Source organism: Leopardus geoffroyi, chromosome C1 (genome assembly GCF_018350155.1).
Source record: "Leopardus geoffroyi isolate Oge1 chromosome C1, O.geoffroyi_Oge1_pat1.0, whole genome shotgun sequence".
In the NCBI taxonomy this organism is placed as follows: domain Eukaryota; kingdom Metazoa; phylum Chordata; class Mammalia; order Carnivora; family Felidae; genus Leopardus; species Leopardus geoffroyi.
The window spans coordinates 132358499-132376241 of record NC_059328.1 but is presented as its reverse complement, the minus strand read 5'-3'; the positions used below and the strand labels follow the sequence as shown (position 1 = coordinate 132376241).

General features: G+C 33.7%; 1 protein-coding gene across 4 annotated transcripts in view; it reads left to right on the top strand.

Moving 5' to 3' along the window:
• Positions 1 to 17743, top strand: part of LRP1B (LDL receptor related protein 1B) — a 1910230-nt gene that overhangs the window by 1206611 nt on the left and 685876 nt on the right. For all 4 annotated transcript variants that reach the window (XM_045479681.1, XM_045479680.1, XM_045479683.1 and 1 more), the window contains exon 21: positions 15842 to 16024. In XM_045479681.1, the coding sequence (XP_045335637.1) occupies positions 15842 to 16024 (183 nt within the window). The remainder of the gene's footprint in view (positions 1 to 15841; positions 16025 to 17743) is intronic.

The window sequence follows — 17743 nt, the reverse complement described above, 5'->3', positions numbered from 1 at the left end:
TTTTCAAGGGCATATTTTTGTCTTCTGCAACATTTAATAACTTAGAAAATTTCTATAGTTTTTTTCCTCTGATGTGATTCGTTTTGTCTTTTTTGTTTGTTTCCTGTCTGTGTCCCTCCCTCCCTCTCCTCTTTCCCTTTCTCTTTCTCATTCCCTTTCTCATTCTCTCTCTCCCCCACCCCTTTCTTTATCTATATCTCATTCTTGTGTCAGTTTCTCTCTTATTTCAGTTGGTCCACTAATACATATGAACTAGAGCTTTTTTCATCAACAACCTTGCATGGAAACAGAAATGCTGTAAAAAAAATACTTTTTTTTCCCTTTTTTCTTTCTATATTGGAAGCATTCATCTGGGGTGTGGTTGGTATGTCATTACTAAGTTACACTATGAATATAAACTGCATTTCCCCCCACCTCACAGATGTCTTTATAGGCTCCTCATGAGGTGTACATCTGTGACCTGCTGGCACTGCCCCCAATATGCTGTGAAAGATAAATTTCCCCAAAGTTAATTTACTTTCATCTCAGAAGTGAGATCCTATCCCTCTTTTCTATGTTTATTTGTCCCTAAATTAAAATAATTATTGCACATTAAGAAGTTTTTGAGAGATTGCTTTAGCTTCATGAGTATCCAGAGTAAGTGATACACAATCCTTTGTAGCCTCACTAGGTAGTTTCTCAGGTTTGGAGTATAATAGAATCGGTGACTATTGAATGTTAATGACCTTCACTTCTAGAGCACCTCACTTTCGCTTATATATTACTCTAAAGAATATACTGTCAATGTGAACATCATGCATTTCTTCTATGATTATGGTAATACACTAAGGAAATGATCCAGAGAATCTACATGATTCTTGGACATGTTTCAAGCACAGAATGAGGAGAACATCCTGAACTAATTTATATTTATCAGATTATAAATTCCCTAATCAAATATTCCACTTGGTGAATACAAGTTGCAGGAACTGAAGAAAGGGAACAGTCTAGGATGACTTTGCTATAAGACAGAGTATTTCAGAGGACATTTACATATTTTTATCCATCATTATTTTATATATTCTGATACAGAAGTTGTAAAATAATCATGGCACATAGAATTGTTAAAGCTGATCAGGAAAGTCATTTTGCACATGCAGGTTTTGTGAGACCATTGCCAAGGTAAAGTAGAAATTTGATGCAATTAGTCATATAATTTAGTCTCAAAACCTGCTGTGGAAGAAAGAGCAGGGGATTCTGGCTTGAGTTTCAAGACTGGCTGTCAAAACTGATCAAATCCACCGTATAATCGCTCAGCACTTTGCTGTACATTGCCTGGGTTAAAAGAGCATATGGTGTAGTTTCTCTCAACTTAAATTGGTTTCAAAAGGGCAAAAACACTCTTGAATTCACTTTTAATTGTAAAGAAGCAGAAGAAACCAGGAAATGGAATATTCCATACATAACCCCCATATTTAGAAAATTTCTGCATTTATGTTCAATGCATATTCTCTCTGAGGAATTTCTATAGTGATGATCATTTTTTTCATCATTATGATTAATATATGGGGAAAGTATTAATTCCTAATCCCTTTCTAGATTATACTTCTCTCCTTCCCCCTCATGTTGTGATGGTCTTTCCTCTCACTTCCAAGCTCACATACTAGGCACACAATGTGCAATATCTTTGAAAAGCACTGTACACACACACACACACACACACACACACACACACACAGGGTCTACGAGCAAGAGTACAATAGAAAGACAATCCATAGCAGACTGATTTCCTTCCTTTGTCTCATTGCCTGTTTATCATTAATTTAGCTCTGATTTGTTTTTGGTTGTGACAGCTTTGGTTGGTACATATTTCTATAGTGAACCGTTAGTAAAGCTACTGGGTGTATAGTTTTTTTTCCAAGTGGAGGAATAGTTTGTTTTTCAAGTGGAAGAATTTGGTAGAAGGGAACACCCTCTAGAGCCTTAGGTCTGGCCATTTAATAAGTATCAAAAGGTTTTGTAAAGAAATGTTTTTACCTGTAAAAACATCAAGAATAAAGTTAAAATGAGACTTTGGTCTTTTCTTACAAGTGTTTAGCTCTCTGGATATAATGTAAAAAAAAAAAAAAAAAGAGGAAGAGAGAGAGACAGACAGATTCTGGACAAATGCATCTATAAAATACCAAATGTATACAATTAATCTTATCTCATTGATGACAGTTTAATTCATTTGAATTATGTATGCTTTCATTCTTCTACTCTTTTTTTTTTTATTTTTTTTTTAACGTTTATTTATTTTTGAGACAGAGAGAGACAGAGCATGAACGGGGGAGGGTCAGAGAGAGGGAGACACAGAATCTGAAACAGGCTCCAGGCTCTGAGCTGTCAGCACAGAGCCCGACGCGGGGCTCGAACTCACAGACCCTGAGATCACGACCTGAGCTGAAGTCGGCCCTTAACCGACTGAGCCATTCAGGCGCCCCTCCTTCTTCTACTCTTAAGGGGAATAGTCACAACCATATTTCCCCCAAGGAATAAAGCATTTCTAAAGTAAACATATGCATTTGGGGGGGGGGTATCTTTAGACAGCTATTCATCAGGTCAATTTCCATTCATAAATTGTAAAAATTTATACCGAATAATTTCAGCATGGATTTGATGGATAATGGAACAGGTTTCTCTAGAATTGATTTTGTCTCAATTTTGCAAAGTAAAGAAATCATTTAACCCTAATTTATGGTGATTGTCCTTTAACTTTCTGTATGGCTGTCTAAAAAAGGGAGCATTTACAGCCAGCTGTACTAAGTGAATAGGCTGGGTGACGATAGAACATATGTGATCTCTTATTTACATCACAAATACAAATGAAATGCAAATTTAAAATGAAGCATGCATTGACCTTCGGTTTTGATTTATTATGAATAATCTTTAACAAGTTCTCAAATCCATTAGGGAATTAAATGCATAACGTTATTAATATTATTTCTACAAATGGTCATATTCTTCTGTTTTAACTGTTTAACTTTCCTTCTTCTTTGGAAACTTTTACATTTCTTTTGGGATTTGTATTCATTCATTCATTCATTCATTCATTCATACATTTTACCTACTACTTCCCTGTTCACAGATTTAAGAAGGAAGCTAGGATAATTTCATTTTATCTTTGTAATTACATAGTCAAGTACAGTATTTGATACATAATGAATGCTAAATAAATTATTATTGAGTGAAAGAGTTTATTTCTTCACTACAAAATTTGATTATACTCTCAGAATCCAACCCTTATTTGTTTTATATTATATATCTAATAACTTTTTCTGTTCCTTTGACTTACTCACAGATCCTGGAGTTTATGTTTACAATGATGCGCAAGAAAGACTAGCTGTATTGATCTATTCATGTACATCTCCTTAATAAAGTCATTTTCATTTATCAAAAAAAATACTGGCATTTTCAACCAATGACTTAATTAAATAAAATAGACAGGACATCTCCCTTGTCTTTTATTATTGTTTATTTTTATTTTCTGTCCAAAACAGAGTAAATTCCAGAAAGATAGGAAGAGTTAGTCTGTTTGTTTGTTTGTTTCTGGTATCTATTATTTGATAGTAAATGCCAGTGAAGAGATTCCATTAGTAATAATTTAGTAGGGGCAGGGGGAGGAGTTAGTATATATTAACACTATATATATATATATATATATATATATATTAGTGTATATATCAGTGTATATATTAGTATATATTAACACTAATTGCCAGGCACTTTACATTTGTTATTCCATTTAATCCTCACAATAAAGATTACTCGATAGGTTAAGACGTTTGCTTAGGATTACACAGCTGGAGTTTCAAATAAAGATTTCTGTTTTCTATTCTTCCATCCAGCTCCCTGCTTCTGCAGCTGTGCAATATAACCTACCCCTGCCCTTTTTTCTAACTCTTAATGCATTAACATTTATATGATCTCCCAATAATTACAATATTTTTCTCAAGTGCATTCTCATTTTTTAACTTTAAGAGAAAAGAAAGAACTTTCTACTTGTTACAGGTCATTATAATGAAATATTCCAAAGGACACTAGAAGGAATGTGTACCATTATATTAAATAAGCTCAGTAAATCTGCCTCTTTTGTTTGTTTGCTTCTGTTCTCCTTTCACTTCCACAATTTATCTTGATAAACTGGATTCTAAAGCTTTGTCATTAGAATAGCTGTGGACTTTCCCACAAAGGCAATTTCTTCAGTTGCCCAAAGAATATGTTAGTCTGCCATAAAAATTTCACCTCATAGATTTAAAAAATATTTTAAACTGGAAGAAAATGAAAAGATCATTTAGCTCAGTTATTTTACAGTGCAGATGAGGAAAAGGGCTCATCTCCATAAAATTATTCTTCTGTGTATGTAACAGTAACAAAAACATGCTGCTTCCTGGAAGGAGCTGATAATGTTCTGTGTTAGAGATTTGAGACTGAGAACTTTGTTCCATAAAGACATTTCTAGAAGAGGTTTTGGATTCCAGTGATTATGCTGAATTCTTTGTGGAAAACTCAGAAAGGTCAGACGGTACAGCCAACCAAAAAGGGATAGCATCCTCCCTAGGGACATTGAATCCACTCCAATCAGTGCTGGTATGAAAACTTGACTTGTGACTGAAGATTTAGGTTACATATTTAAGCCTTGAGAGAATGGAAATTAAAACCAATATTTCCTGAATTCCAGTCCATGTATTATCCATATCAGCTGAACCCATCATCATGTTTTTAGCAGCACAGTTTCCTAACCACATAGAAAACAAGGTACCAGGATGCCTCAGTTTGTTAAACAACCAACCTGTGATTTTGGCTCAAGTCATGATTTCACAGTTTGTGAGATCTAGCCCTGTGTCAGGCTCTGTGCCAACAGTGTGGAGACTGCTTGGGCTTCTCTCTCTCCCTCTCTTCACCTTCCTCGCTTGTGCTAGCTTGCTCGCTCTCTCCCTCTCTCAAAGTAAATAAATAAACATTAAAAAAAACAAGATAATAATAAATACTATACACAATCAGACTCAATCATCTGTTTGTTTTTCTCTTATAAAGATATTCTGAAGATATTTTCAATTAATTTTTACTGAAACACACAATAAAAAATGCTATTATTTCTCAATCACTGAATTTTCTTGACAATCAAATATTGTCTTTGAATTTGAGGAAATTAGCAAATTGTGTACTCAGAAAAATCATATAATCCTTTCTTCTAATGGTTTTTAATTATTCTTCTTTAATGAAAATACAGATGGTTTTCTGAAAAATACAATTAAATGCAAATTTGATCTTTATCTACTTTTAGAGAGGTATAATATCTACTTGCAATGAGATACAAATTGGGTAATTTTATTCACTCATAGATTTATTTATTTTCCTTGGGAAATGTTAATACTGAGATATCAAAATAATGTTAATTATTAATGGATTTTATCCATAGGAAACTCTTTTTGTTTTCTGGGACAAAATAGCTCTTTAAAGGTCAATGTAACCTCAATACTATAAACAACTTTTACATCAATAGCAAAGACCCAAGGTTTTTGAATCAACTAATAACAAGGCCTGTTTTGAGAATCCATTATGTTTCTGGCAATGTGATTATCAGGACAATTAAAAAGAATTAGATAAATAAAATTTTTAAAATAAAATATTTAAAAAATGGTTCATAAAATAGGAAGAAAGAAGTCAATTATCTTTATTTAACTATACAGAAATTAATAATAGATCCACACTTCTTCTTAGAAAAATTTACCTCTTGTATTAAGATAGTAATTATGCATTTTGACACCAAATACAGTAATATCTCTTGTTTTTTTTAAAAGATACAATTAATAACAAAAGTCAATATGTAATGAAAAGACTTAATTTTAATGAAGAACCTCAGCTTGTTTCTTCCTCCTTTAATAGAGCCAAAAAATAAGGGCAAAAATGAATTAATTTCCATAGTCTAAATTCTGCTCCCTCATTCTTGGGTTGTGGTTAATGATCAGTGAAATGGTAGGACTTCAGGCATTCAGCAGAAAATAGAAAAAATAAAACAGGAAAGAGACAAAGGACATGGATAATATACAATGTAATTAATTCACCTCTCAGTAATTGAGTATTGTCATTCTTTTGTGAAAGTAAAGAAATAAGCAATAGGATAGAACTTGTTTTTTTTTTCCTGTAGAAATAGTTGTTAGTTAGCTTCTTTCAGAACCTATTTAAACTGTCAGCCTTTATTCCTTTATTTAAGTGAACTATCAATTGAATTTGCACTTAGATATTATATTCCTGCAATGTGATGAGCAGATTTATTCACTTTTTGTTGGAGAATTTGTTTTTGAGTTGGTATTCATGTACATGTTGATTTCCCAAAGAAAATTAATTGGCATTATTTGAATCTAAAACCTTTCCACAAATAACTTTGGTGCATAAGAGCATCCACTTAAACTACCATGACCTTCCCAGTAAGAATAGGCTATTCCTGGCACAGAGTAGTCACTGGTTTCATAATCTTCCAGCACAACATTTTGTTATTGTCGATATGTATGCACTTAAATGAGATGTTCTGTGAATCATAACCATAATTTATACCACTTTACAATAGGAGTTGGAAAATATTTTCTGTAAAACGTCAGATAGTAAATATTTTAGATTTTTCCCATTACAACCACCCAGCTCCATTGTTTAGGCATAAAAGAAGCCATAAGAGTATATGTCTACAAATGATTCTGTCTGTGTTCCAATAAAACTTTATTTACAAAAACCAGTAGTGGACTAGAATTGGTCTGCAGGTCATAGCTTGCTGACCCCTCATTTAAAAAATATACAGTAAAGTAGCTACAATCTCAAATAATCCTTTATGTGCATGTTTCATAGAATCAATCTTAGACAAAGGCAAAAGATAATGGGGAGGAAAAAAAGGCCAAAGAAAGAAAAGCCATTAAAAATTTTAAGTAATATTTTCAGGCTCTTCCTCAAACATACACCTTATATGTATATGTTCATACACATACTTTCTTATCAGAGTGTTCTGCATTATTTTAAAATATCAAATCAAATAATGTAATCTTTTTATATTTATGCCCAGTAAATATCTGACACCTGTTGTAAGCTAAGCTTATTGCTAAGCTAAGAAGTAAATTCCAAATGTAAAATATCTATATTGCAACCTGTTTTAGTTAATAGTATCTAACATATCTATTAAGGTGATTGGCTAATTTGAACAGTATGTGGAAAAACAGACTTCTCAATTAGATAGCCAGTTCAACAGATTGACACATTGTGTACAGTAATATTTAGATGCTGTAGACATGTGTCATTCTCATAATATATTAAATTCTAAATAGAATGCTCATGGTGGAGTTTCAAATATCAAAACTTAATTTTAATGAACTAAAAACAATGTTTTACTTGTTTTACATAGATTTAACTTCTATACTTTAACTTACTGGGGGACATTTAGTATAACCGCATTGCAATTTTGCTTCAACATTTGTTTTGTGTCTATATATCTATGTATTTTTAACACCAAAATCATTTTAATATTACATAATTGAATTTGCGCTTACGTGTCCACATATTCTCTTCCATTTCCTTTTCTTCAGCTTTTCTCACTGACCCAAAGAGTAAGCATTAAAGATTTGGAATATGGTCTCTTCTTTATTATTAAAATTTCCATTAAATCCCAGGTACCAATAAATGGTTTTCATAGTCCCATCCAACTTCTTATCAGGACAGTCTCCAGTGGAAGCCACATACAGGGGTAGAAACAGTTTGTTAGGATTGAAAGTAAAACACAAAAACCATGCCCTGGAAGTGTGCTGAGGTGGGAGGAAGAGAGGGGTGGTCAGATTAATAACCAAATGATATAGCATCTGTAATCTAGATAACATGGAGGCCATCATCAAGGTCCAATAGGATGAGGACAAATTGAAGAAGGAAGCCCTGGGCTTGACTTCATTATTTGTTCACAGCAGAAATTACAGTGCTATCTGGCAGGCAGTAGCCCCTAGGGAATCCATCTCACATAACATGGAGAAGATCAGAACAGTGTATCCCACCAACCCCAACACAGGTTCCAGATAGGCTAGAAGGTAGGTTTTAATAAGCAACCCTCCTCTAAGGGTCTATAGAAACCAAGGACATCCTAACCTACTAATGGGATGTTAAGGGTCTCCTGAGGCAGAAGTGGGCCAAGGTTAGGTCCGCACCCTGTTGGAAAGTGAAATGAAACTATTGGCATGCTGCCAAACCAATTCTCAGTAGTTTCAGGGCAAGTGAAGACTATCTAGGAACCTTCAGCAAACAGCTGCCTTAGGTAAAGGAATTATTAATACTCAGTTATTCAAGCTAGGAACTGAGCAGGGACTGACACATGGTGATTGTAGGTAATGCAGGAAGCTATGTGCACATGCAACACATAGTGCTTTTTACTTTTCAAAGCATTTTACAATGAATGACAAGTTAACGTATAAACTCCATTAAAACAATAAAAAGTTTTTTTTTTCCTCCCTAGATTGTTCTCACAATTTAAATAATTCATTATATTTGCAACACCATTATTAGCTATTTTCTCAGGGGGGCTTTAACATTTCTTTTAAAAAAAAACAGTATATTTTTTCAGCCCTGTTTTTCATGTCTTTTTAACTTCAGGATGAAAAAAATTCCTTTCTGTCTCTCTACAGTTGCTAGTCTTCTAACTCCAAGTATTTAGTCACAGTGAATTCATTTAAATATTGGGATAAATTCCACTGTCTGTTGCCACATTTCCTTCAGGGCTCTGCATTTATTTATTTATTAGATTCCCCAAATTGTATGCTTGGTTTAAATAGCTTCGGGGCAAAAATACAATAAAATCGCATTAGTTAAAAATATAACCAGCATCAGCAACATGAAAACATAACAGTAAAGCAGCATGAGCATATACATACAAACATAGTCATCATTTTAACACTCCACTGGGACAAGCCATATTACAAAGATAGATTGTGTGCCAAGCCCTGAAGCTTAAGCAGCTAGGGCTCTGGGGAACCACACAGGCCTGGAACTCAGGTTGGAATGGCTATCACAGGCTCCTCAGAGATATGCAGCTCTCCATCCAGGGGAAAATCAACAACTGTTAACAGAAGCAAATTTCATTTGGCAGGAAGGTTAGGGGGAAATAAAACTCCACAATTTTTTTCTGTGTTTTTTTTTTTTTTTTTTTGGCAGAGAACATCATTTCTAAACATCAACACACGCCCAATCATAACAGACATTAAAAAATAAGTCTGGGGTATTTTTATTTATGTCAGGGAATTGGATGAGACATGGAAAAGGAAAGAAAATAAAACTGTGTGTGTATGTATATGTGTAATAATCTATTTGACTTTAGTATAAACTTTGAGCTAACAAAATTATATATTGTATTATATATGTAATTGTATCATATATATATATGTATATATATATATGTACACACACACACCCTTGTAAATTTGAAGAATCTTAGATTTTTTTCTTTTTCTATTTATTGTCTAAATGCTTCCCCAAGTGATCTGTAAATAATAATGTGTATCTGAGCATATCAGGATCTAACTGGAGGTCTTTCTGTAATTCCCAGTAGCCTTCAGGCTTAAATCCAAGCCATTCAGCAAAGCATACAGGGCCATTCAAAGTCTAGACCTTGCCCACCTGTCTAGTTTTCTGTTTCTCCCCTCCTCCATCAAAGACTACAGAATTTTAGGAATGATGCTGACTTTGTTCAGAATATCCCATTCTACTTCTCCCCCTGCCCCTGCCTGTCTCTTAATCATGAACAGAACTCTTTTCTTTTCCTCTGTCATAAGAATTCTTCATCTGAAGTCCCCAAGTCCAAGTTAGTTTTCTCCTCTGCATGCTCTCATGGTGTTCTCTCCTACTATAGCACTTAGGACATTGCTTTGTAACTGCCTATGTTGCCTGCTTCCTTATATACCCATTCTTTTATGATCTTTCCAAGGTAGCAACAATATCTTCCATTTGGCCACCTGAACTCCAAGAGCCACTTACCTGGTTTCCCTTTTTCCACATAAGCCTCATAATATCTCTCTCTCTCTCTTTTTTTTTTTTTTTTTTTTTTTTTTTTTGCTTTCCACACAGCAACCAGTGAGATTTTAATAGTATAGATTACATTACATCATCACCATTCCTCTGTTGTATAATCTCCAGAAGATAGCTACATATTGAATTGATCTTGCCATGGATGTTGATAAAGCCGTGCAACATCTAGCCCCTGCTCATTTTAGCCTCCCTTGTTCACTTCCTTCTCTTTCTGTAAAAACAAACATTGTTTCCTGCTTTGTAATCTTTGCATTTGTTATTTCCTCTAACTATCCTCTTTACTCAAACTTGCATGGCTAGCTCTTCCCCTTCATTTTGGTCTCTTCTGAAATATCACCTTTTCAGAGAGACTTCCCTAATCTAACCCTTGTCAAGACGTTCCCTATACCCAAGTCACTCTTTACAGCAGTCATCAAAGATATTTACTATATATTTTCACCTCTTCCTTTTCCTGGGCACACAGCAAGAATGTACTTCTTGGAAACTTTGTGACTGGTTGGAACCAACTTGATGTGCCTCACCCCCTTCCTCTATAGCATTACTTTGATCCATTTTCTTCACAACATTTACTACTACCTAATCTAATTTATGTATTTGTATAACTATTAATTAAGTGCCTATGCTCCTCTTCCCTCATGTTAGCTCTGTGAGAACAGTAAAGTCTCTCTCTTACGGACTGTTCTATCCTAGTACTTGGAAAAATACCTGGTAATTTGCAATAAATGTGTTGAAAGAGCAAATGAAGGAGTGATTGAGGCCAGTATTCTCATTTAAAAAATTATGAAACCAATTTGGTAGATCTCTGCCACTAAGATGTGTGATTATGGGTAACAATGCCCAAAGGTTTTGATTCCTTGCATCTTTCTTCTTTCCTGATTGGCAACCAATTGAAGAAACAATTCCAAGAAGGCTAGACTACATCATTGGACTTGTAATTTATTGATATTTTCATAAAATATGAAATGTTGCCATGATCTCGCAACAGAATAAAATAAAAAGTATATTTTATTAGAGAAGAAATAGGCTGAACAACAGTATTTAAAAAAAAAGTAGGGGTGCCTGGGCATCTCAGTCAGTTGAGCGTTGGGCTTCGGCTCAAGTCATGATCTTGCGGTTCGTGAGTTTGAGCCCCATGTCAGGCTCTGTGCTGACAGCTGGGAGCCTGTATCCTGCTTTGGATTTTGTGTCTCCCTTTCTCTCTGCCCCTCCCTCGCTTGCACTCGGTCTCTCTCTCTCTCTCAAAAATAAACATTAAAAAAATTAAAAAAACAACAAAAAGTAAATGAATTTATAGGCACTTCATAATTATTGTATGGGCTAATTATTTCTTTTTTTCCCTATTCTTAAGCTCTACAAGAGAAAGGACTTGTAAGAAAGTAGTAATGGTACAGTGGTAAAGAAAGCAGCCTCTAAAGTTTATTTATGTGGGTTCAAATCTCATATCTGCTACTTATCTGTATAACTTCAGACATATTTATTGTGGTTTTTGTTTCTGTGAAATGAGGTGCTCTCAAGGCAGTTTTGTTTATTTTTAATCAAAATCAAAAAGAACAGATGAGTGATCCTTTTTTCACTGGGTTTTAATCCATTCTAATATGCTTAATTTGAAGCATAAGCAAAATCAAATGCCATATAAACTACTATTTACATGCAAGGTATATAGAATGGGAATTAAAATTAAAAACAGGAAAGTGCGTAATTGGTCTTAGCATTCCCCTTGGAGTTTGCCATGAGTCAAGAAAAGCTCTGAATCCCTTCCACAGGGGAAAAGATGCATAACAACATAAAGCATCATGTATAATTTCTGAGATCTTATAAATCCCTAAAGCTTATCCATGGATTTCCTGAATCTACAAACACCAGAATAAGAGACCCTATCCTAGATAGCTTTTGTTTTTAATTGAGTCTTAAAGAACATTATGGACATTAATAGATGAAGTATAAACAGGAAGGCAGCCCAGTTTGGAGGGAATTACCTGATCAGGAGGGGGAAGTATACATTAGTGACATGTGTGTAAGCATTATTAAGGGGATAATTGTTTCACCTTTTATATTTGAATGTTTATAATGATGTATTGTATCTCCTTCTCCAGGTAATACCATCATTTTAAACTTACTACAATTAGGTGGTTTCTGGTGCCACTTAGTAGATAGTATACTCCCCCATAGAGGTTTAGACATGGATAGTTTAGGAAGAAAAAAAAGCCTCAGGGAAATATCACATTTGTATTTATATTTATAAGATAAATGTTTATTTAGAATAAGAAAACAGGTGAGTGGATTCACTCATGAAGTACAAATAGATAAACCAAATAATACCAAGCAAAGCAAAGAAAATGCAAATGGAAATGGGAAAAAACAAAAACCAAAAAACAAAAGACCTCAGACAATTAGCTACACACTCTCTCCGTTTCATAGAGTACATTTTGATTTGTGTGACCACAATTTATTTCCAGCTCTAAATGACATTGAGCTAAAAAGCTGAGATTCTATATGTAAAGTTCCCATAGTGCTGGATCACAAATATCCCTTCTCCCAAAGCAACAATTTGCCTTTTGCAAGTCTCTTTTTTGAATCATATATATACATTTCTCAGTTTACATAAATCTTCTTGGGAATTTCCCATTACGTCATTGAGTTAATGGCTTAACCAGACTCTAAAGAAGTAGATATTTAAAACCAAATCTGAAACATGTTCAAAAGAATCAAAGCATTACTTTTACAATAATTAATTATAGAATTCCATTCATTATTATTGACATTTTTGAGGCAATATTGCACATGAAGAAATACAAGATGGGAAGAAGAATAGAAATGTGGTGTAGAATTTGGTAATATACTATTTAATTTTATTTAAACTAATGAAGTGTTTCCTCAGTTAGGTACTTTTAAATGTAAACTATGTTATTTCTTCTCAAAATGTCTTCCTACTTCACTTTTCTATTTCTTTATTTACTTAGCATGCTTATTATTTCCAGAAATAATCTAAATGATAACCTGGAAAGATGAAAGATTATGAAGACAAAGGACTTTTTTTTTAAAGGCAGAAAAAGGATTAGCAATGTAAATAAATCTGAGGTTGAGATTGATCCAAATAAATTCATATATGAAAAATGTTTCATAAATTCTGCTCTAAATTCTATGTAGCTATTGCAAGGAGAGAAACGTGATGAGTTTCAGAGTTTTTCATGAATATCCATAAAAAGGACTTACAAAGAAGGAAAACTAATTTGCACGAGAGAATAAAATTAGTGCTAATATTGAAGCAAGAGTGAAATAAATTTCCCTTATGGGTTCTCACAAGTAGATTCAAAATCAAAAGAAAATATAATTTGCAATTGCCCTACTGTCCACCTACCTCCACCAAGGAAAAAAGTCCACAAGGCAAAATACAATAAAAATGTGTATCTTCATCACTTCATCATAGTAGGAAGCTGTTAATACATATAATGTTGACATTATGCATGTACCTATATTAATACATGTAATGTATTAATACATTAATACATGTATACATGTAATTATATGAGCTGTCAGTCTCCAACTCTTATTTTACAGAATGTAGAAAAATCAATATACCATACCTTCCATTATTAAGTATTTGGAATCACTGTGTGACAACTACTTGAAATACAACTTTTATGCGTTATTGGCTGAGTTCAGACTATAGGTTATAAAATTCAGCTGAGCCAAAGTGTGTGTTTTTTGTTTCAAGTAAGTTAAAGTCATAAGTAAAAGAACCAAAGGCCGTTTCACTGCTGCATCAAAGCTGGCTTCTTCACCATAGAATCACTTAAAGAGCTGAATAGCTCTTGGAACATCATTTGATTTGTCTCCTTTGCTCTTCTTGAATATTGAAATCACATAGGATTCTCAAGTTACCTTTAAAAAGACCTCAAGTTCGAACACTTCACAATATCTTGTTTATGAGACCTGTCCCAGCATTCTTTACCAATATAGTTGTTAAGCCCTACCGCTAAATGTGCACTCCACAGATATCAAATTAGGTATGGTGGGAGTTTGCTGTATCACATTCCATATATATCTTCCAAATGTGCAGAGACTCTGCCATCTTTATTGTGCGTATGCAAGGAAACGTTTTGTTTAATCATGAAGACTCTAGATACCCAAAGTCAGAATGATTTGCATGACCAGAAAAATAGAAAAAGAAAATCTCATTTTGGAAAGGACTTCAAAGCCATCCTAAACTCACTGTCTTCTCTGTAAGTTAGGTGTGATGAGTATGAGTGTTCTTTGCAGTGGTTACTTTTGAAAAGAAGTCTTACAGGTTTTCTGTTACTTGGAACAGCTATTTTCTACCAAAAGTGCTTCTTTATTCCTGCTTCAGTGGGGCTCATTTTATATATTCTTCTCATTGTTGTTCATTTTTTCAACATTGCTGCTCCAGAAATACTTAAAAAGTAGAGGTAACTCTATTTTGTGCATCTTCATACTATTGTATCACCTGACATATAATTTTTGAAAGTCTTTACATAGAGACTTCATATCGTAGAAAATAACAGGGTGTAACAACTAAATTTTGTAGTTAAAATAATTATTTACAGATACCCAATTTATTCCTCACAACAACCCTGCAGGCTTCACTTTCTGGATAAATACATAGTAGTCTAAAAAGATAAACTAACTGCCTTGGTGATATAAATGGCATTGTTATCTTTGACCTCAAGTGAATTAAATGTTAACTCAAAACCACATGATTCTGACCAAACCATCTTATTACGTAAGTGATAATTCACCTGAAACTTTTTCAAATTTATCATAATAATATAGATTAATTGCTATTATAGATCTATTGTAGATTAATTGCTGAATATAGCTGTATGAAATACACATGTATTACATTAAAATTTCAGTGTAGAAAAATTTATACTAAAATCTATTTTACAACAGAATGTAGAGATACTGGTTAATATGATATCTCATAATACTAGATATTAATGAAAATTTAAAATACTGCTGATTATAGTCATATTCAATTGTTAAACAGTTAAACATCCATATAGCCAACATTTATAGTTCCCTATTCTTGCTTAAGCTTTCCTGGAGAATTTAACCTATGTTTTTAGTCAACAGGTTTTGAGGAATACTGTTATCTGGGAACTGTTGAATTATTAATTGATAAATTGAACTTGAATGCATAGTACCTCATTAAATTCTTATGTGTCTCTGTTCTAATTCTAGAAGTGAAATCTTATGTCCTAAAGACTTTGTTATTTAGAGTTTTTTGTATGTTTTTTTTTCAAAATTTTAAATGTTATTCTTCAAAGATATTATTAGTCAGAAAGTACTTATTTTTTGGTTATTTACCTCTTACTAGTCTAAAGGAAGTTGTCTAAACAAATGTCAAAAAAGCAACCAAAGGTCTTAACATTTAGTATAGAGTGTGAAATGTTTTCCTTTAATATGCCATAGAGAAAAACCCTTTCAAGATTTCATTCTTGAGTTTCTAATAAAAATCATAACAATATCTACATAGTATCCCACTTGCTCTTCCTTGTTTCTAATGTATGTGGCACTTTCAGGAATTCTGTGGGAGGCAAGAAACATCATTTCCTCTAATTATTAATGTTCCTCAAATGAAATTGAAAATATCAGAGAGTATTACAGCTATTAAACAACTAACGTGAAAATACATGGTCTCTGGCATCGTACTATCTGAAAAGAAGAAAAAATGAAAACAAATACCATCGAGGAAAATAATCATTTCTTTCCTATCTTTTCCCTGTTGCCCCTCTCTCCCTCATTTCAATTTAAGAGATTCGCTCTCCTCCTGGTTGCAATGGGGATGAATTTCAATGCCACCCTGATGGAAATTGCATTCCTGATCTGTGGCGCTGCGATGGGGAAAAAGATTGTGAAGATGGTAGTGACGAAAGAGGCTGCAATGGTACTTTACGATTGTGTGATCGCAAAACCAAGTTTTCCTGTCGGAGCACAGGTAAGCAGAATACTGGTTCAGCTTATTCCTTGGGCGTCCTGGAGATAGACTCCTTTTGGCCTATCCTCAATGCGTATCTTACCTTCGTAAAAAGTGTTCTTGCGTCTCCAGTATGTTTGCTCACATGCTATATGTAATAATAGCTAACATTTATTCAGAACTATCTATGGGCCTAGCACAGCTATAAAAAAATGTGTTCTTCATGAACTCATTTCATCATCCCAGTTCACAGTGAAAAAACTGAAGCCCAGACAAGTTTTTAACATGCTCAAGTTAAAAAAATATGTCAAGGGGCGCCTGGGTGGCGCAGTCTGTTAAGCGTCCGACTTCAGCCAGGTCACGATCTCGCGGTCCGTGAGTTCGAGCCCCGCGTCCGGCTCTGGGCTGATGGTTCAGAGCCTGGAGCCTGTTTCCGATTCTGTGTCTCCCTTTCTCTCTGCCCCTCCCCCGTTCATGCTCTGTCTCTCTCTGTCCCAAAAATAAATAAACATTGAAAAAAATAATTAAAAAAAAATATGTCAAAAGAGTCAGCATGGCAGAATTGGTATTTGCAACCAAGCAATGAAGATGCAGAGTCTGGGGTTTCAGGCTTTTGAAGGAGACAAACCCACAGACAGTATTCCTCTTTTTACAGATAAATCCTCAACATAAAATTTGATGAAGATGAATAGAATGGAAAAGCAAAATTATATACATTTATTTTCAACTACAGTAGATTCCTAAATTCAATTGTACCATTGCTAAATTTCAGTAAGACAAAGGTAGTGACTTCCATTCAAATCTTTGATTTGTTTTGAAAGTCACTGAAACTTTTATTAATTTTTATGATGTTATTTTATTATTATGACTTTTCCATTTTGTTTTCCTATATATAGTAGGTTCTACCTGACACAATAAACTAACTTATTTATTTTCCCCTCTATACTAGATGATGAGTTGAAATTTAGAGAAAAAATATATTACAATTAACTGTTGTGGTATAATTCATGAAATGGGTTATATCATCAACAAAATAATCCTTGGAAAAAATTCCATATTATGGGATACATATTATAGAATCATCTCTGGGATGATGTGAAATTGCTTTTTGAATTGCCTAATCTCTGGATGATTCATTTTGCTCCCTATTATGTATTTAAACCAAAAGGTAGAAATCAAAAGTTATCATAGCTGTGGGTAAGAGAACACTCTGGAAACCATATGACTATGGGCATTTGAAGATATAAAAAGATATGTTGTTTCTTTTTTTGGACACACCTCCTGGTTACAATTAAGCATTCAAGTAAGAAATAAAGAGATAAATGTAAGCGAACATGGGCATAGAGAAATAAATACTCCTGAGGCTCATTGTTAATAAGGGAGTTGTGTTTTCAAAACGGTTACTTTTCTAACAATATTTTTCACAATTATGTGACTCTTTTCATTTGTTATAAATACTTTAGTTTTGGGCTTATTGGTTAAAAACTGTGACTTTAAGTTTAGAAATTATCTTTTTGGAGCACACTATATTGATTGAAAATTAATAGATGAATAACTTGTTAAATAATAATGTAGGGAGGAAGAACCTTTTCCTATACCCATATTGGATTCATTGGCTTGGACCCTTTAAATTAGACTGGCCAAGGATAGATTAATAATAAAACAAAACCAGAACAAGTTTATTTACACATATATCATACATGCATGTGGGAAAACTCAGTGATGAGTGACTGACTCCAC